Source organism: Odocoileus virginianus, chromosome 28 (genome assembly GCF_023699985.2).
Source record: "Odocoileus virginianus isolate 20LAN1187 ecotype Illinois chromosome 28, Ovbor_1.2, whole genome shotgun sequence".
Lineage (NCBI taxonomy): Eukaryota > Metazoa > Chordata > Mammalia > Artiodactyla > Cervidae > Odocoileus > Odocoileus virginianus.
Genome location: NC_069701.1, coordinates 37953912 through 37972087, shown reverse-complemented (window position 1 = coordinate 37972087; position 18176 = coordinate 37953912). Strand labels below are relative to the sequence as shown.

General features: G+C 51.5%; 3 protein-coding genes across 6 annotated transcripts; 1 reads left to right on the top strand and 2 right to left on the bottom strand.

Moving 5' to 3' along the window:
• Positions 1-1952: 1952 nt before the first annotated feature.
• Positions 1953-3444, bottom strand: CST6 (cystatin E/M). The gene is made up of 3 exons (XM_020906492.2): positions 3127-3444; positions 2501-2626; positions 1953-2163 (listed from the first exon to the last, which is right to left on the bottom strand). The coding sequence occupies exons 1-3, from the start codon at positions 3364-3366 to the stop codon at positions 2080-2082; spliced, it is 450 nt and encodes a 149-aa protein (XP_020762151.1). The 5' UTR covers positions 3367-3444; the 3' UTR covers positions 1953-2079.
• A 5304-nt stretch (positions 3445-8748) lies between these two features.
• On the bottom strand, positions 8749-10691 carry BANF1 (barrier to autointegration nuclear assembly factor 1). 2 transcript variants are annotated; one of them, XM_020906490.2, is made up of 3 exons: positions 10582-10691; positions 9755-9893; positions 8749-9276 (listed from the first exon to the last, which is right to left on the bottom strand). In XM_020906490.2, exons 2-3 carry the CDS (start codon positions 9875-9877, stop codon positions 9130-9132), a joined length of 270 nt encoding a protein of 89 aa, XP_020762149.1. In that variant the 5' UTR covers positions 9878-9893; positions 10582-10691; the 3' UTR covers positions 8749-9129. The 2 variants fall into 2 exon arrangements, with proteins under 2 accessions (XP_020762149.1, XP_020762150.1); XM_020906491.2 differs by lacking the exon at positions 10582-10691 and adding an exon at positions 10051-10213.
• Positions 10692-10759: 68 nt separating this feature from the next.
• On the top strand, positions 10760-14128 carry EIF1AD (eukaryotic translation initiation factor 1A domain containing). 3 transcript variants are annotated; one of them, XM_020906489.2, is made up of 6 exons: positions 10760-11272; positions 12427-12566; positions 12714-12822; positions 12924-13032; positions 13204-13251; positions 13815-14128. In XM_020906489.2, exons 2-6 carry the CDS (start codon positions 12480-12482, stop codon positions 13957-13959), a joined length of 498 nt encoding a protein of 165 aa, XP_020762148.2. In that variant the 5' UTR covers positions 10760-11272; positions 12427-12479; the 3' UTR covers positions 13960-14128. The 3 variants fall into 3 exon arrangements, with proteins under 3 accessions (XP_020762148.2, XP_020762145.2, XP_020762146.2); XM_020906486.2 differs by having other exon boundaries at positions 10761-11272; positions 12343-12566; XM_020906487.2 differs by having other exon boundaries at positions 10761-11272; positions 12324-12566.
• The last annotated feature ends 4048 nt before the right edge of the window (positions 14129-18176 follow it).

Below are 18176 nucleotides of genomic sequence, written 5' to 3'. Positions count from 1 at the left end.
GTTGGTTCTGCGTCCTCACTGGCCCGGCCAAAGCACAAGGGAACCCGTGTGCGCGCATACACGTGCACCCTGCGTCATGTGTACACGGGAGTGTTCTGGGTGACAGGCATGTCCTTGGGTCCCTTCCTGCCCCCCGGGGCCTGGCATCCTGTCTGGGCCTGGCAGGGCCTTAATAGCAGCCGGGGGTGGGGTGGGGTGGGGTGTTGTGGAAAGTGGCCCAGGCTCAATGATGGACAGAGAGTGGGCAATCACCCTGCTTCAGGGAGGGAGGCCGGTCTGTCCTAGGAGACGGGAGAACAGGTTAGAACAGCCCATGGTTGTCAGGAGCCCGAGGGACCAGGAGGCTCCAGGAATGAGGGCTCAGAGCCCAGGAACTCGGGCTTACCAGCACCCTCAGCATCCAGTATCAGGGTGCCAACTCACTGGGGGCAGCCTGAGCCCAGAAGGCAGAGGCCATCACCATACCCTGCCCTGCCTGGGGTCAGGCTAACGAGCCTCGGGGAGGGAGAGGAGGGAGGCTGCTCTAGTCCTCCAGGTCTCGGGGTGGGGATGAGGAGGGGTGTGTGTGGTGGGGATGAGCCTCTGGTAGACGAAAGCGAGGGATGAGCGCCCCCGTAGGATGCCCGGGATGGCAGTGGGCACCGAGCGCTAAGTCCTGCTCACATCCAGCCGGAGGGAGGTCTCCCACCACCCACAACACCCACCTTACCTCTAGCAGAGTGAAGCTGGAGGGAATCGGGGACAGAACCCCAGAGTAGGGGCTGAGGGGTGACCGTTTCCCTAGCCACTCCGTCTACATCCACTCTGGACCAGACAGTGTTCATGTCTCCTCCCAAGCCCGGGCCTGGCCGAGAGGACGGACCGACTGTGCGAAGGAAACGCCACATGGGACTTGGGTACAGATCCCCGGGGTGGAGAGATCACTGGCCTCACCTCCCGGCCACCCGCCTGGGGCCTGGTGCTGCCCACCCTCTGTGCTCCTGCAGGACCCGGTTCCCGCCCATCCTGTCCCAGGCACCCACGGCTGCGCCTCTGTGCATCTGAGACAGCTCCAGCCGGGGCCTGTGGGTCTGTCTGGGGGGCTGTGTATACAGCTCCAGGTTGTCCTCAGTGTAGGGGTGTTGTTCCCGTGTGTTTGTGTCTGTGCTTCTGGGTTGCTAGGTCGTGTATGTGTTTCTGGATATGTGTGTGGTGTCTGGGAACCATCTGAGGGTTCATGGTGGGTGTGTGTGTCTGTGTGTCTGGCGTCTTGATAAGTTCTGGATGCGGGTGTGCATCTTGTGTAGTGAGTGTTAATTCCAGCCACAGATTCAGGTGTGCTAAACATGTTCCAACTCTATTTCTTTAAAGGACATTAAACTGCATCTGTGTCCTCACCCCTCCTATGCACGGTGGATTTGACCTCGCTCCCCTGGGCGCTCCCTGCCAGCCCCTTCCAGGGGTCTTGCTCAGGACAGAGGGTGGGGGAGTCCTCCTGGCATGGGGCCCACAGTGTGTGTGTCTTGGCCAGCAGGGGCTCTGCCATCTCTGGGCCACATGCTGGTCTAAGAATCTCATGGGATGAGAGCTCAGTGTTCTGGGGCTGGGTGGGCGGAACCCCCACGTGCCACTCTGAGCCGTCCTGGCAGCTGAGAGGGAACAGGGCTCAGGTGCCCCTCAGTCCCTCCTGGCTGCTATCTCCTTCTAGTCCTGGGGTATCATCTCTCTCCTGTGACTTTGTTTCTCCACCCATAACTTGGCAAACTCTGGGAGTCTCTGGAGGTTCATTCCTCTGTCTGTGATGCTGGGATATTTGGGGGACTTCAACTTTGGGAGCTGAACTTTGCACCCTTAGCATCTTCTGGGCTGAGATGGCAGAGGCCGAGCTTGGGGTGGTGTGGGCACCCTGTCAGCTGGAGGGGGGTTGCTGGGAGTGGGAGTGGGGGATGAGAGAGGGACTCAGAAGAGACGAATGCCAGAAGCAGTGCTAGCAATTTATTGCCGTAGATATGGTCCAAGGAACTGACATGCCCTCCACCCATGCGCCCAGTCCTGCCCAGCCTCGTTGGCTGCCTCCCTCCCCCGAGCCCACAGGGGTCTCTACAGGGACACACAGTCGTGCTTTAGAAGCTGGGAGGAGTTCTTCCAGGGAACCACAAGGATCTCAAAGTCACAGCGCAGCTTCTGCAGAGAGAAGGATGAAAAAGGTGGGGTGAGCCCAGGCCCCAGGCCGCCGCTTCCCAACAGCCCTGTGCCTGTGACACTCTGGGATGCAGAAGGAACAGCGAATTAGATGGCCAGGACCACCAGACCCCAGATCTTTCCAGCCAACCCCAGCCTCCCACCGCCGCCCCCCCCACCCAAGTCCAGGGGAGGCCCCAGTCTGCTCCTCTCTGCACCCTCACCCTAGCCGCGGGGCTGAGTCAGCCAGACATCAGCCCGGCCAGCCAGACCAGTTCAGGCTGGGCAACCTGAGGGGCCGGCTGCTGGGCTGATGCCTAACTGGGGACACAGCTGTTACCTCCTGTTCTGCTTCTGCGGCCAGGGGGCAGGTGGTGAGGTCTACGTGGTCTCCAGCCACGGCACTCTTCCGGCAGGCCGTGCTCCCCATGTCCACGGTCAGGTAGTACTTGATGCCCGCCACCAGCTGGGGCAGAGGTGGGCACAGGTCAGGGGTGCCTGGAGACAACCCTTGACCTGGACCGCTCACGTCCCTCTGTGTCCTCCCATCACCCATCACCTTCCCCTGGGCATAGCCAGCACACCGCCTTTGGATTCAGACCTGGGATGGGGGGACTGGAAAGGCAGGGAGAGGGCAGCAGGGACTTCTGGTGGGGGTCTCTGGGGAGGCGGGCAGAGCCTGGGCCCGGCAGGAGCCTGAGTCTCAAGTCCAGGCAACTGCCCCTTCTCCCTCACCCCACCGCACCCCAGTCTGCCTTTCAGGACAAGGCCAACTCAGGGTTGAATCTTATTTGAAATTCTGAGATTCTGCTCCGCAGGGACTGGTGACATTAACTGGATTTTGAAAACTCTGTTGTATTAAGATGCCGCCCCCTCCATCTGGGGCCCGGCTGGGGCCGCGCTCGCCGCCCCCTGCTGCCGGCACCGCCCCTTCCCCGGTCCGGCCCTGCCCGGCCCGGCCCGCACCTGGCTGTGGGCCCGGAGGATGGTGATGTCGCGGTAGTAGTAGTCGCTGTTGCTGCCCATGTTGTAGTTGGCCACGGCCGCCTGCGCCGCCTTCTGCACCTGCGGGTCGCTGGGTGACAACTCCTGCAGTTCTCCGACTTTGCGGTCCCCTGGCCGGGCCCGGGCGTCGCGGGGCAGCGCCAGGAGGCAGAATGCGAGCAAGGCCAGGGCCATCGGCAGCAGGAGGCTGGGACGCGCCATGGTCGTCGGAGTCGGTGTCCAACCGCGGCCAGCGCCGCTTTTATGAGCTCCGCGGCCCCGCCTGGCCCCGCCCGCCGCGCGCCGCGCGCCCCCGCAGGCGGGGAGGGATCCACCCAGCCTGGGCGGTCCACCCGCGAGGCCGCCTTCGGGGTGCCGAGGAGGACAGCGGACAGGCCCGAGCACACCTGGGCATCACCACCACGCTGCTTGCCCTCCAGGCACACCTGGTGGTGAGGGCAAGGACCGCGACAGCTCCCAGCCGCAAGTGCCAGCACTGGGACAGTTCACAGAGACCCATCCCATATGAGAAACCAACAACAGCTACCAGCAAGCTCTTAACTGTCTCCTGTGCATAGCCTTGGAGAAGTTACTTAACCCTCACTGCCTCAGTTTCCTCCTCTGTGAAATGGGTTGCTTCCAGGCTTCAATAAGTGCTTAGGGGAGGCCAGGTGCTATATAAACAGCAGGTAAGCAGGAGTCCTCACTGCACTGAGCTGGGCACTGTTTAACCCTCATGACCAGCATGATGTAGGGATCAGTGAGCAAGGGCTCCATTTTACAGAGGAGTAAACAGGACACAGAGTAAACGATTGATTTTGCCCAAGAACACAGCCTGGTAAATAGTAAATGGTGACACTAGCTTTTGAGCCCAGGCAGGCGCTAGTGGTATAGAATCCACCTGCCAATGCAGGAGACGTAAGAGATAAAAGTTCAATCCCTGAAAAAAAAAAAAAAAAAGTTCAATCCCTGGGTCGGGAAGATCCCCTGGAATATGAAATGGCAACCTGCTCCAGTATTCTTGCCAGGAAAATCCCATAGACAGAGGAGGCTGGCAGGCTACAGTCCATGGGGTCACATAGATTTGGACACGACTGAGCACACACATACAGGAGACACAGTCTAACTCAAATCTGTGTTCTCAATCCAGAGGGAGCCCAAAGAATGAGAACTGGCCAGGAGTGTGAATAGTCCCAGCTCTGCCATTTACTGCCTGGGGGGCTTCCAGCAAGCCCTGTGACCTCTGGGAGCCTCAGTCATCACCTGAAGAAAGGTGACAATTCTTGTCTTCTAAGGTCTTGCTAATTATAATGGCCTGAAACTGGGTCACCCATAGGTAAAGTGGGCATATGTTGGAGGTACCAGCAAAACAGGGCTACAATTTTTAACTTTTTGGCCACACCCTGCATGTAGGACCTTATATCCCAGACCAGGGATAGAATGCACATCCCGCTTTGGAAGGGAGTCTTAACCACTGGACCAGTGGGCAAGTCCCAGGGCTATGATTTCTGGGGGGAATAATCTGACAAAATATAAAAGGCAGCACTGAAGTAGTCAACACAGGAAAAGTTTGACATTTGTTAGAATTTTCTACAATTAATATTTTAAGAATTCAGGGTGCGTGCTTAATGGCTTCAGACTTTTTGAGACCCCATAGACTGTAGCCCGCCGGGCTCCTCTGTCCATGGGATTCTCCAGGCAAGAATTCTGGAATGGGTTGCTATGCCCCTCTCCAGAGGATCTTCCCAACCCAGGGATCAAACCAGCATCCCCTGCGTCTCCTTTATTGCAGGCAGATTCTTTACCGCTGAGCCACTAGGGAAGCCAAGTGCAGGGCAATTTGTATTTTTAATTAACTTGTTGAGGTGGTGGGGGTGTGTGTGGTGTTTTTTGCTCTGGGGACACTAATCTTTAGTGCTTCGGGGCCTCTGAGAATCTTTCCTGGGGATGGGGAGAGGTTGTGGTTTTCAATAAGCAATGAAGTATTGGTGCTTAGTAAGTGGTAGCTATTACTGTGGTGAATATTATGAATAAGCATCCAAGATTCCCCGATCCCAACCCCAATTTTCAGACCCTCAGAATCCCGCAGTCAGGAAAGGCAGGGATTTCTCCCAGGGAGACTGGGACCAGCATGTAGTCACTGCCCAGTCCAGATGCTGCCCCACCCCCTCAGCACAGCTGTGAAAAACAATCTTGGGATGCCAAGGAATAGTCACAAGTTTGTTTTGGGCTCAGGTGTCTGCCTTAAAGGGACAGACCAGTTATGGAGTGCAAGTTCCCTCTGCTCAACAGGCCAGTGAATCCCAGAGACAAGGTGCTGAGGCAAGGAACACAGCTATATTTGGAAAGCTGGCCGACTGAGAAGATGGCAGACTAATGTCTCAAAATGACCATCCTGTTGGGGTCTGGATGCCAGGCTCTTTTATAGAACCTGAGGGAGAAGCAATGAGGAACTAAAGTCAAAAGGCACAACAGAGAGGGAGAGGCAGTGAGGAAGTAAAGTAAAAAGGGCCTTCAGTCTTCCAAAACATCTCCAGGAAGGGCCAGCATTTGGAAAGGGTGTGTTAATCCCTTTTTTGTAGTCATTCACAGGGGGACAGTCAGAGTCTCTCTCTCTGAGGTGAACAAAAGCACTTTAGTTCCACAGTCAGGCAGAGGGCCAGGGTCCTTTGAGGCAGGCCAGTTTGTTCTGGCTTCCCAGGTGGCTCTGACAGTAAAGAATTCACCTACAATGCAGAAGACTGGGGTTCAATTCCTGGACAGGAAGACCCCCCGGAGAAGGGAATGGCTATCCACTCCAGTATTCTTGCCTGGAGAATTCCATAGGCAGGAGGTTGGTGGGCTACAGTTCAGGGGGTCACAAAGAGTCAGACATGACTCGGTGGCTGACACAACACATAAGAAGAGCAGGAAGTCAAAGAAACAGTTCCAGTGTGGAGTGAGAACTGGTTCTTCTCTGCAACAGACCCATTTGTGCAAGAGCTGGGGAGAGCTTGGCTTGACAAGGAGACCAAGGCCAGGCAGGAGCCCGATCAAGAGAACCTGGCAGTGGGGGAGCAGGAGGCCCACGCTGCAGCACATGCTGGGAGGGGTGCAGAAGCAGCCCCAAATGTCCAGGAACCTCCTCGGGTTCTTCTAGGTCTGCTCTTCTGTCACTTGGAACTCAGCTGCAGCCGCACTTAATCTGCACCAGCTCCCTGGGAAACTAGCCACGGCCCAGTCTCTCGACTCACCAAGGGCCAGTGCCCCCAGCTCACCTGCCCCTACCCTGTCATTCCTTTGTGCTGACACCAACAAATCTTTTGCACAACAACCTAACAATTTCCAAAGACTTTTCACCAGCTGGTCTATTTTCACAAACACCCTGAGTTAGTAAGCACCATCATTTTGCAGGTGAAGATTAATCAGAGGTCAGGACAGCTGGAAGACCCTGGACCCAACCAGAGTAACATTAGAAACATAGTATGGCCTGAAACTCCAGGGACAGTCCCCGTTACCTTTCTGGGCTTCAGACTGGCACCCTTCAAGGAAGCAGCCTGTAACACGAGCTGGGCCCAGCTCTGGCCATCTGGTGACCTTCCAGGAGGCCTCTCACACTTCCAAGACCCAGGCTTACACTGAACCTTCATCCCTACTAATAAGCATAGTAATTTCTGACTAATTACCTAATTGCTCTATCCTGGGGTCTTTATTTTTGTTCTCCCTTTTATCTTCTACTGTTCTGAGATGTAGCTTACAGAAAAGTACAGAGTGTCTCGGATCACCACCATACAGGTCAAGAAGTGGAAACTGCCACTCTCAGCCCTCTGTGCTCCCATGCACCACACCTGTCTCCTTCCCCGAGGAAACCCCTCCCCACTTCTCTTGCTTTACCAGACTCTTGCAATAAGCTTCCCTGGTAGCTCAGACAGTAAAGAGTCTGCCTGCAGTGCGGGAGCTGGTTTCCATCCTGGGTCGGGAAGATCCCCTGGAAAATAAAATGGCAACCCACTCCAGTATCCTTGCCTGTGAAGTCCCATGGACGAGCAGTCTGGCAGGCTACAGCCCATTGCGGTCACAAAGAATTGGACACAACTCAGTGACTTCATTTTCTTTTGCAATAAGCATTTTTTCCCCGTCTAGTTTCACTGCCTCTGCAAAGATCCTCATACATGGATCCAGCTGGGAGCCCTTGTGAATGAACAAAGCTGCTGTGAACATCTGCTCAGGTGTTGACGCGGGTGTGCCTTGTGTCCTGTCCCATCCCTGGAAAGGAACTACTGGCTCACAGGGTGGGTCTTCAGTTTTACTGGCAAACACCCAACTGTTTTCCCCAATTGTTCACACCAATTTACACTCCCACTAGTTGGATATCTGTTCCTGTTGCTTCATTTCATCAGAACTTAGTATTGTCTGACTTAAAATTTGCCAATCCTTTGAGTGTATAATGGCATCTTACTTGGGTTTCTGATGACTTAATGTGACCGAACACCTTCTGACATGCTTATTCACCACTTAGGTATTCTTCTGTGGCTGCCCTCCAGGTCTTTCACCCATTTTTCTATTGTATCATCTGCTTTCTCTTGACTGCAGCTCTGGAGTCCTTTGTCATCTATGTGGGTCACAAAGATCCTTTCTCACCCTGGGTTAGGCTCCTCACTCACTCTGATTATCTTGAACAAAATTTCTATGATGGAGTTGAATTTATCACCTTTTTAATCTTTCCCTATTTTGAGATCAAGAAAATCTCATGCTATCCCAATGTTTCTATTTATGATGTCATTTCTCCCCTCACCAGACTTTAAGCAAGCCCTGAGGATGAGGAAAATTCTATAAACAAGTAGCTCCTGAACAACACCAGCACTGCATCTGATCCTTACAACAATTTCATTTTCCAGGTGGGGAAACTGAGTCTCAGAGAGACCAAGCACCATGAGCAAAGAACACCCATGGCTCTCAGGTCCATGGGTTTCCATGTGATGTTTTGAGGACCAGTCTGGCTACTCCCCAGTAGTAAGTCCATGGACATAGCCTGAGCCTCTAGTTTCATCTGTGGAAAACTATTACTTATTATGAAAGAAAAAAAAAAATGTTTGCACAGACCTTAGCTCTGAACCTGGTTCATACTAAGTCCAATGAACAGAAAATGAAAATATACCAAATACAAGTGTAACTCACTCAAGCCTGCCCACCCAGTTGTGTTGCCCTCACACTTTCTGCCTCCCTGAGAGAACAGGGCGGACTGCATGAGCCCTGCCCACTCATCACAGAGGCCAGGAGAGAACATAACCAATGGCAGGTAGACCTTAGCCCACATCCCATCCACCCTTTTCCTGCTCTGACTCCCTCGGATTTTCCACCAGGTGCTGACTAACCCAGCTGGTGACCACACGGACATCTGGATCCCGGGAAGGAACCAACCCGCTCTCTCTCCCACATTAGTGAGGGTTTGAGACACTCTGAAGCACCTGCCCAAGGCCCGTATCGCCAGGGCGGCCGCCCTCAGGAGTGCGAGGGAAGCTGCCAGTTTCAGTCTGCACTGATAAGCAGTGTGGCAAACCTGGTCAGTCCCTGAGGAACAGGCAACTCCCAGCCCGCATGCTTCCCACATACAAAGCCCAGTCATGAAGGCCACTGGCTTTATTGATTTAAAAAACTTTACAAGGACAGTGACTATTCTGCCAAAAAGACCGCCAAATGGCATAAAAGAGACCACAGGTGGGGGTGGGGGTGAGGGACAGGGCCAGGAATCCACTCAGAAAAGCTGTTAATTATTGTCATGAAACTGGCAGGGAAAGGAGAAGGAAGATGCATGCAAGGGTGAGAATTCCAAAAAAGTTGAAATGGTGAGGGGTGAGAACTCCCCAAAGGCCCTGGAGTACATGGGAAGTGTGCACGACAACAGCAATCTCTTCCTTTGTAGAGGACGGAGGAGGAGTCCTCACTAGGCTGCAAACTCTGGAGACTCAATGCTGGGGCTTGGGATCGGGGGCTCCCCAGAGAGCATCACAAGAAGGCGTCACACCACTCCCGCAGGCAGCCAAAGCAGTCCCGGGATTGCTTGGCATTGGCGCCGCATGTGTCCTTCAGCCATTCCCGGAAGAGGTCTTCATCTTTCTTTAGGACCAGAAACTGGCCGAGGACCACATAGGCCTGCAAAACGGGCAAAACAAAAGATGGGCTGCTGAGTGCTCTGTAGGACTACAGACAAGACGACCACTTCCTGGGACTTCCCTGCTGGCCCAGTGGTGAAGAATCTGCCGTGCAATTCAGGGGACGTGGGTTCAATCTCTGGCCCAGAATCTAACATCCTACTTGCTGTGGGGCAACTAAGCCCGTGGGTTCTGGAGCCTGTAAGTCACAATGAAAGATCCTGCATGCTGCAACTAAGACCCCAGGGCAAACAGAAATAAAACATCACAGGGGGAAAAAAGGGCCACTTTCCTGTGGCTCCCCACACAGGAGCCCAAGAGGCAGGGTGGGTTCTGCCCGGCTGACTCTGCAGACCACACACGAGCGTCCACAACCCCCCCCCCCCCCCAGATATACACACCCTCCTCATTCCCCAGCTGCCAGCAAATACTGTAGTCGTGCCCCGTCCCCCGCCCAACTACAGGCGGCCACTCCACACCTTATCAAAGCCCCTTTCCTCCAGTTTCTTGCCCAGGACTTCGCCAATCCCGGCCAGGCTTCCCACCGGCTTCTCCCCCATGGGCTCTGCCACGAAGTCTCGGTGCTTTTGAGAGGTTGTCATCTCGATCAAGCTTAATCTGGGAATCCCAAGAAAAGGGAAATTAGGCCTGAAAACCCGGAACGCCCTCAAACCTACTGGCAATCTCACAGGAAGAGAATGCCAGAGCAGGGAGCTTTCTCGATTCCCCCCACTTCACAGATGAGAAAACTGAGATCCAAGCAGTCTTTCCTTACTGTTTAAGAGCGAAGTCTCTCCCAGTCCCTGCGGGAGCTGGGTTTTGGTACCGCCCCCGAGAAGAAACTATCTTGCCCTAACAGGCGGCGCATGCAGGACAAAGGTATGATTTCCACAGTCGGTCAGCACCCAGGGCCCGCCCTGAAGCTGTCACTCCTCTGTGACCTTGGCTGGGCAAAAGCAGCACTGACTCGGGTCTGGAATGGCCACTTGGCCCGAAAAGCAAATGAAGGGCTCTCTGACCCAGCCGCAGCACAGGCTGCGCACAGAGCGAAGGCGCAGCCCGAGCACGCACACCCGGCCAGCCAGCCGCGTCAGCTCCACACCTGGACTCCCGCCGCGCCCTACGCCGTGGACCCCGCCCCCAACGCGCCGCGCCCCGCCCCCTCCCAGCGCCTCGCTGAGCCCTCTCGGGGAGCGCATCGTCTGGCCCTTCTCAGCGCCTGCGGCCCCTCTCCTCCCTGCCTCCCCCTCCTCCCCGCGCCCGTTCTGGCCTCCAGCCTGAGCCTTGCTCCGCGGCTCGCGCTCACCCGCAGCTCCCGTTTCTGTAACGGCTTCTCCCGCCAGCCGGCTGCTCCCGCCGCTACCTCAGCCCACTAGAACTTTCTTCCACTTCCGCTTCCGGATCGCCTCAAGGGCCGCCTTAAAAAAAAAAAAACACAAAAACCTACATTGGGCACTTCTAGCCGCTTAGAGTCATAGAGTTGCGACACCACCCGGGCCTCGAGAGCGCCCTTACTAGGTGTTCATTTCCGGTTGCTTCGCAGGAAGCCGGACTGCCTTTTGTAGTCTTGCTTCTTGGGAAGCATTTCCGGCTTCAGGGAACAGAAACCTGTGAGAAGAAAACTTTATTTATCTGCTGCACGGCATGCGGAACTTAACCACTTAACCTTGGCCGACCTGGTGGTGGGAAGAATTAGAGAAACGGACAAGGAGAGAGGCGTGACCAGGAGACTTCCGGGAGAGCGCCTGAAGTACGGTGTCCGACTCAGGCCGACACGCGTTGTCCTCCTCACTGCCGGACTTGCTAGAGTCGGACGGGAAGCGGATATGCCCGAGACCTGAGTCCAAGCCGACTCCACCGTCGTGACCACTGGCGAGTCCTTTTTCTCTGCTTTCATTGCCTCAGCTCTGAAGTGAGTCGTGGACGAGCCGATCTCAGCGTCCTGCTTGGAGAACCGGGTCGTTCTGGCAGCTCTCGTGGGATCCGAAGGCTAGAGAGTAAGTTTGGATCTTTCCCTCTGAGCATTTTTCCTCCGGGATAGGGAAGGAGGAGGGCAGGGGACGGCAACTAGAGATGACACTTAGGAGTTTCCTTTGGAAACCATCATGACTTTGAGCAAACTCGGGAAGATCGTTAAGGACAGGGAAGCCTGGCGTTCTACAGTCCATGGGGTCGCAAGAGTCGGACATGACTTAACGAGTGAACAACAGTCTTCTGCGTACGCATCAGTCGTTGTCTTGCAGTACCAGGGTCAGAAACAGTAGATGCCAAAGATCAAATCGGTCTCAGTTCAGTTGCTCAGTCGTGTCTGACTCTTTGCGACCCCATGGACTGCAGAACGCCAGGCTTCCCTGTCCATCACCAACTCCCGGAGCTTGCTCAAACTCATGTCCATTGAGTTGGTGATGCCATCCAACCATCTCATCCTCTGTCGTCCCCTTCTCCTGACTTCAGTTTTTCCCAGTATCAGGGTCTTTTCCAGTGAGTCAATTCTTCGCATCAGGTGGCCAGAGTATTGGAGTTTCAGCTTCAGCATCAGTCCTTCCAATGAATATTCAAAACTGATTTCGTTTAGGATTGACTGGTTGGATCTCCTTGAAGACCACGGGACTCTCAAGAGTCTTCTCCAACATCACAGTTCAAAAGCATCAATTTAGTCTACCTTGCCCTTAAATTAGCTCATTCCTGACCTGGCTTGTCTTAGCTGGTCTGTGTCTGTAGGCTGTTGAGAGACTGAACATCCGTGTGGTTGTGTCACACCTGAGATGTACAAGCAGGTTAAGGAAGAAGTGACTTACCTTGCTTTTTCCCCAAGTGGTTCCCAGAAGGGCTTATTTTTCTAAAACATATATTTAGTTTTTATGATTATGCCAGTACTTAAGAGATAAACACAAGTTACTTTTATGTGTCTTATGCTGTGTTTCCTGCTTTGCTTATGATTATTTTGTTCTAGTACTAATGCTCTGGGTTAGTTCTCTGAAGTCTAGAGAAATTGAAAAGCCAGGAAATAACCAAGGTGGGATTTGAGTCCAGTCAATTGGATTTCAGAGCCCAAGTTCTTCCCCAGGACATTGTGTTACTCCTCGGTAAAAGGCCCGTCCTCATCTTCAAAAGAGTCTTGGCTTCTCAGCCTACCATCTAAAACACTCAGGAGGAAGAGTTGAGAGTCTCTGCATCCCTCACCTCCCTGGGACAGGGCCCACCATGTCTCAGGCCACCAAGAGGAAACATGTGGTGAAGGAGGTGCTGGGGGAGCACATGGTGCCCTCTGACCAGCAGCAGATCGTGAGGGTGAGTGGCATCAGGGACCGTCTGCTCTGCCTCCCCCACCCCTCCATCCCTCTTAGGCCCCTGGGGTTGGGACAAGGTGCTGTACAGCTCAGCAGGTGTTGGAACAGGCTGATGAAGCTGATTGGCTCTTGGTCTCTCCTGGACCAGGTCCTCAGGACCCCAGGGAACAATCTACATGAGGTGGAGACAGCCCAGGGGCAGCGCTTCTTGGTGAGCATGCCCTCCAAGTACCGCAAGAACATCTGGATCAAGAGAGGTGAGAGAGGCAGCTTTTTGGGAGACTGAACTGTTTCCTGTGGCCTTGGCTTCCCCCACCACAAGCAGGACCCACTGTGATTTTCTCTCCTCCCCTTGCAGGGGACTTTCTCATCGTTGACCCTATTGAAGAAGGAGAGAAGGTGAAGGCTGAGATCTCCTTTGTGCTCTGCAAAGACCACGTGCGCTCTCTGCAGAAGGATGGGCACTGGTAGGTGGTCCTCATGGTCATTGGTGGCCCCACTTCTCTGGGGATTTCATTCATACCTGTGGGCTTAGGGGAGGGAAGGTCGTGGCATTTCAGGCAGGAACAGCTGGCAACAGCTCTTTTGCTGAGAGGGTTTCTCTGTCCTTTGTGACCTTGGCTTTTCTCTTGGCATAGGCCCGAGGCCTTCTCCGAAGTGGCTGAGAAACCCAACAATAGGAACAGGTGAGACACAAGTCTTGGGATAAGGAAGACAGAAAATGGGGATTCAGACCTTGGTACCTTGAGGGGAAATATAGTTTTCCTTTCTTTGTATATCAGGTCCCTGGTGAGAGTGCCTGAATATGTGGTCATGAGTATGGCTTGAAAATCAGATCTCCTGGGTTAAAGTCTGGGCTTTGCAAGTTACAAACAGGTGACTTTAAGCAGGTTAAGCTCTTAGGCTCGGATTTCATCAGCTATAAATTGGGAGGTCTGTAGGGATTAAAGAGACTGATGCTTATAAAATTGCTTAGTATAGTACCTGGTAAGCAGTGTGAGTTCACTGAGTGTTAGTTGGTCATAGTAGAATCATTACTGTTAAAATCAGCAGTTCTAATGAATTTATGAGATGGGTGTGGGGAGGTAGTGTTTTGCCAGTGTTCCTTGGCCCAGTTTTCCTGCAGTTCTTTCCCTGTCTGGCTCACCGAGCCCTGACTGCTTGGCCATATGGTCCTCTTTGTGAGGCTCCTTGTTTGCAGGTCTTCTCAGAAGGCACTGGGCTAACTCTCTCCATATCCACCGTGCAGACAGACTCAGCCAGAGCTCCCAGCTGAGCCACAGTCGTCAGGAGAAGAGTCCAGCTCTGAAGACGATTCTGACCTTTTTGTTAACACCAACCGCAGACAGTATCATGAGAGCGAGGAGGAGAGTGAAGAGGAGGAGGCGACCTGAGACCCCAGGACCCACTTCTCTTGCTCAGAGACTAGTCCTGGGCTCCTCTGAGCATGGACATTCCCAGGGGGCTCTGCGGATCTTTCCCCCTGGATGGGGACGAGGCAGGCCCCTCTCTGAACTGACCTTCTGACATAGGAGAATTAAACCCCTGGTGGGTGCTGACTCATGCTGGTGTTGGAGTGGCTCTTTGGAGGAAGGAGGGAGATGTAGATAAGATGACACACTGCTCCTCGGTGGTGGCCTCATGGGCAGGTGGGCTGAGTGGGCAGGAAATGGGGAATTTCTGGAATCTTTCCTAGTTTCTCTCTGTCTCGTCCAGCACTTAGGTCAGTGCCAGGCCCTGTGTGCTTGCTTGCATGTAGTTAATGCATGGGCGCATTCCCACTTCATCACCCGCTTGCAGTTAATGCTGACTCAGGCGCGTAGGGTCACAGTGGGACTCGGTGCCCGCCTGCCTCTGTGAGACACTCAGGGTGAATCTCATGGTGCTTCGTGAGCCACTGTTCCCGTCTTTTTCATCACCTGTGACCACAGGAGTACCCACCGTGACGCTGCGTGTACGTCCCCTGGTCGGTGTCCTCTTTGTGGCTGCTCAGACCGTCACTCTTCAGCCACCCACATCATTTCACTTCTCCTTTGAAGCTTTTCACTTCTGACTGTACATTCTCCCTCTTCATTGCTGGCATTGACCTTGTAGTCAGTGCTCAGATGTTGAAGTTTACCTCCTGGCTCAGAGTCTTCCTCCCCTGCATCCGTTATTGTTGTCTGCATCCATGGATGGGCCCGTTCAATGCTGTGACCTCTTAAGTCCTTGATGCCCCCATCACTGGGGCCCTTCTATTCCAGGTCTGTTGCCTGTATCCCTAGTCACTCTCTGCCCCTAACATCACTAGAAACTGCAGCACCGTTGGAATTCAGATACCTGTATAATCACTACCTCCAGGCTTACTCACTCAACTACTCCCCCTCCTCCCACAGAAATGCTTTCCCCCTACCCCCGGAAGAAATCCTTTATCTTCATCCTCCAGCCGTGCCGCATTCTCACCATCATGCTCCTATCTTCATTTCCTTCTTCACGCAGCATCAGTTCCACAGTCTACACCCTGTACTTCCTTTCTGCCTCCATCATGTTCATCTAGACAAATCTGACCATGGTCAACCCAGTCGTGCACCTCTGTGGCTGTGCGCAAGGAACTATTAGAGAAAGCAGCCAACCTGGCTCACTAGTTTTACCTGAAAATTACAAGTCTCAGATGGCCACTCAGCCCTGCCTAGCAGATCTACCCTAGGATGCTGTATTTGAAAACTTTTTGACTAACTTCCCCTTCTGCTAATTACACACAGCAGCTCATTATTCATAAAGAAATAGTAGCCATCGGAGGGAACTCTCACCTGTTACCTGCCCTAGATGGTGCTCACTGATCCTCCTGTCGTTTTACCGCCCACTAACCCAGTGGGACTTAAGCCTTTCCTCTTGTACTTTGGAGCCTATTTCTGCTACAGGACTTTGTGTCAGTTTTGGTTTTATCATCCTCTTTACTGGATGTGTTAGCATCAAAAGTATGATAGAATCTCCCATCTGAAAAACAATCAGAAAAACCTGTCAATGATCTCACACCCTCTCCAGCTACCGTTTCATTTACTTGCTCCTCATTCACTCTTTTGTATTTGTTCAGTATAGTGTTACATGTATACACATACTTGTATGTATGTACATGTGTATATACGCATGTATAGAAATGTATGTACATTTATATGCAAAAAATTTACCAGGTGAGTTAAAGATGTATATATGTGGGTATATTTTTAACTCATCTGAAGTTTATTTTTTATGGGAGATGACTAATTTTTTTTCCCTTTAAGGGATAGCCACTTGTCCCTGTACCATTAATCTAGTGGCTCATTCTTTCCTCACTGATTTAAAGTACCTTTTTAAAATAAATGAAATTTCCACATTTTTATGAATCTCTCTGAAATCTGGCTTGTTGATCTTTGTTCATATGCCATATGTTATGACATGGTTGGTATTTCATTCTCCTTCACTGTTGCCCCACTGTTCCTTGAAATTTTCATATTTTCTTTTATGTGAGAACTTTAGAATGAACTTGGCAATTTTCATTTAAAAGGTCTATTAAGATTTCCATTGGCGTGGGTTTTTTTCTTGAAGCATAATCGATTTACAGTGTTGTGCCAATCTCTGCCGTACAGCAGAGTGACTCAGCTTTACATATATAGTTGTTCTTTTTAAAATATTCTTTTCCATTATGGTTTATCCCAGAATATTGGATATAGTTCCCTGTGCTACCATTGGCATGGTTTTAAATCTCATAGTTTGATTTGGAGAGGAGTCATACTCAACAGTTTCTGATCTTCTATCCAGAAATGAATTATGTGTATTCTTTTCTAAGATGTAGTTCTCATGTGGGTCTTTGTTGTTTCTAGTTCAATGTAGCCTTAAGAATTCTGATTTAGCTATTTGTTGTTATGAATGGGCTCTTTTGAAATTACACTTCCGACCATCAGTGGCATGTTGGAAAGCTGTCCATTTCTGTGCTCCTGCCTATTTGATCTAATTGAATTCTCATTACTTCTAATAGTTGTTCAGTTGATTCTGTTGGCTTTGTGGGTAGAAAGTCAAATCATATCCTGCTAGAGTCAGTTTTACCATATTCTTTACACCCTTTTCTTTATGAATTACAGAGGGCAGGACCTCCAGTATAATGTCAAATGACACCTTTGTTTCTCTTAGAATGGTTCTCAGGTTTCACAATGAAATATTATTCTTGCTTTAGCATTCTGGTAGGTAAACTTCATTAGGCTGAAAAGGTTTCCTTCTGTACCCAACATAATGTTTTTTCCCTTTATTCCACATTGACAAATTTTTGGTATCCATTGAAATAGTCAAAAGATTTGTTTTTAATGATTGCACTGATTTACATCGGTGTTGAACCATCCTTGAATTCTGATGTAACTCTGCTTAGTTTGTGTTGGTTTTTGTTCTGTCCATGCCTTATAGCTTGCGGGATCTTAATTCCTTAACCAGAGATTGAACTGAAGCCCTTGGCAAAGAACGCAGAGTCCTAACTGGTGAATCACCGGGAATTTCCTGCTTAGTTTTTTTTTTTTAAATAGTCTTTATTGAATCTGTTTCAGTATTGTTTTGTTTTATGCTTTGGTGTTTGGGCCATGAGGCATGTGGAATCTTAACCTTCCCAACCAGGTCTTGGTCCCACACCCCCTGCATTGGAAGGTGAAGTCTTAACCACTGGACTGCCAGGGAAGTCCCCTGCGGAACTCAAGTTTTCTATCCTTGAGTCAACTTTGGTAATTTATATATTTTTAGAATCATATATTTTATGTATATTTAAGTTTTGAGGGGGCAAAAGGTCATATATAGTATGTATCATTTGGTACTGTCTGTCTTAAAAGTGACAAAGGCTAGTTCAAACCAGCAGAAACAAACAATGGCCCATTGGTCTGTGGTCTCCAGAGCAGAGCTGACCTCGGCCAGCATGGTTTTGTCAGGGTTCTCATTCATCTTGGATTGTCTGCTGCTCTTGATTGCCCAACTCCTTTGTCTCTACAGGTGTATTTTTCAGGAAGCTCCAGTTAGCACTCAGTCCTTACATAGCGTTATTTCTTCAGGCTCTGTGAATTTCAGGGAAGACTCACTGGCCTTCCTCAGATCACTTACCTCCTGAGCAAACCACTGTGGCCAAGGTTGAGTAAGGGGAATAAGAGGAGGCAAGATGAGCCACCCTGATCCATATGACATGTTTCCCATAGCATAGAGAAGTTCTTTTACCCAAAAGGCACAAGGGGTGAGAGCAGATAAAACAGCAAACATTTGTTTTTTGTTTTGGGTTTTTGTTTTTCTGCCACACCATGCAGCTTGTGTGATCTTACAGTTCCTGACCAGGCATTGTACTTGGGGGCTTGACAGAGCCCAGAGTCCTAACCAGTGAACCACCAGGGAATTCCCAGTTCCCCACTTTACCTGGTGTATTTGTGTGATTGAGGGGAAGGAGTGTTATATCTATAAGCTTGGCCTTGTACTTTTCTCCATCCCTCAGTGATTCTGTGACCTACTTCATAACCTCGTTTTTTACTTCCTGAAACCTTTTAACTTCCACTGCTTCCTCCCTTATTAGCCATTTAGCTCCTGTGGGTCATAGCTAGGAATTCTGATAGAGGTAGAATCTGCATACCATTCC

Bases quoted from the DNA above. Each gene is read 5' to 3' on its own strand.
- CST6 (XM_020906492.2), bottom strand. From the start codon at position 3,366: ATGGCGCGTCCCAGCCTCCTGCTGCCGATGGCCCTGGCCTTGCTCGCA. The intron at 2,627-3,126 runs GTGCGGGCCGGG...CCTCTGCCCCAG, and splicing joins TCCTCCGGGCCCACAGCCAG to CTGGTGGCGGGCATCAAGTA. The intron at 2,164-2,500 runs GTAACAGCTGTG...TTCTCTCTGCAG, and splicing joins CCGCAGAAGCAGAACAGGAG to AAGCTGCGCTGTGACTTTGA.
- BANF1 (XM_020906490.2), bottom strand. From the start codon at position 9,877: ATGACAACCTCTCAAAAGCACCGAGACTTCGTGGCAGAGCCCATGGGG. The intron at 9,277-9,754 runs GTGTGGAGTGGC...CCCGTTTTGCAG, and splicing joins AGGAAAGGGGCTTTGATAAG to GCCTATGTGGTCCTCGGCCA.
- EIF1AD (XM_020906489.2), top strand. From the start codon at position 12,480: ATGTCTCAGGCCACCAAGAGGAAACATGTGGTGAAGGAGGTGCTGGGG. The intron at 12,823-12,923 runs GTGAGAGAGGCA...CTCCCCTTGCAG, and splicing joins GAACATCTGGATCAAGAGAG to GGGACTTTCTCATCGTTGAC. The intron at 13,252-13,814 runs GTGAGACACAAG...TCCACCGTGCAG, and splicing joins AAACCCAACAATAGGAACAG to ACAGACTCAGCCAGAGCTCC.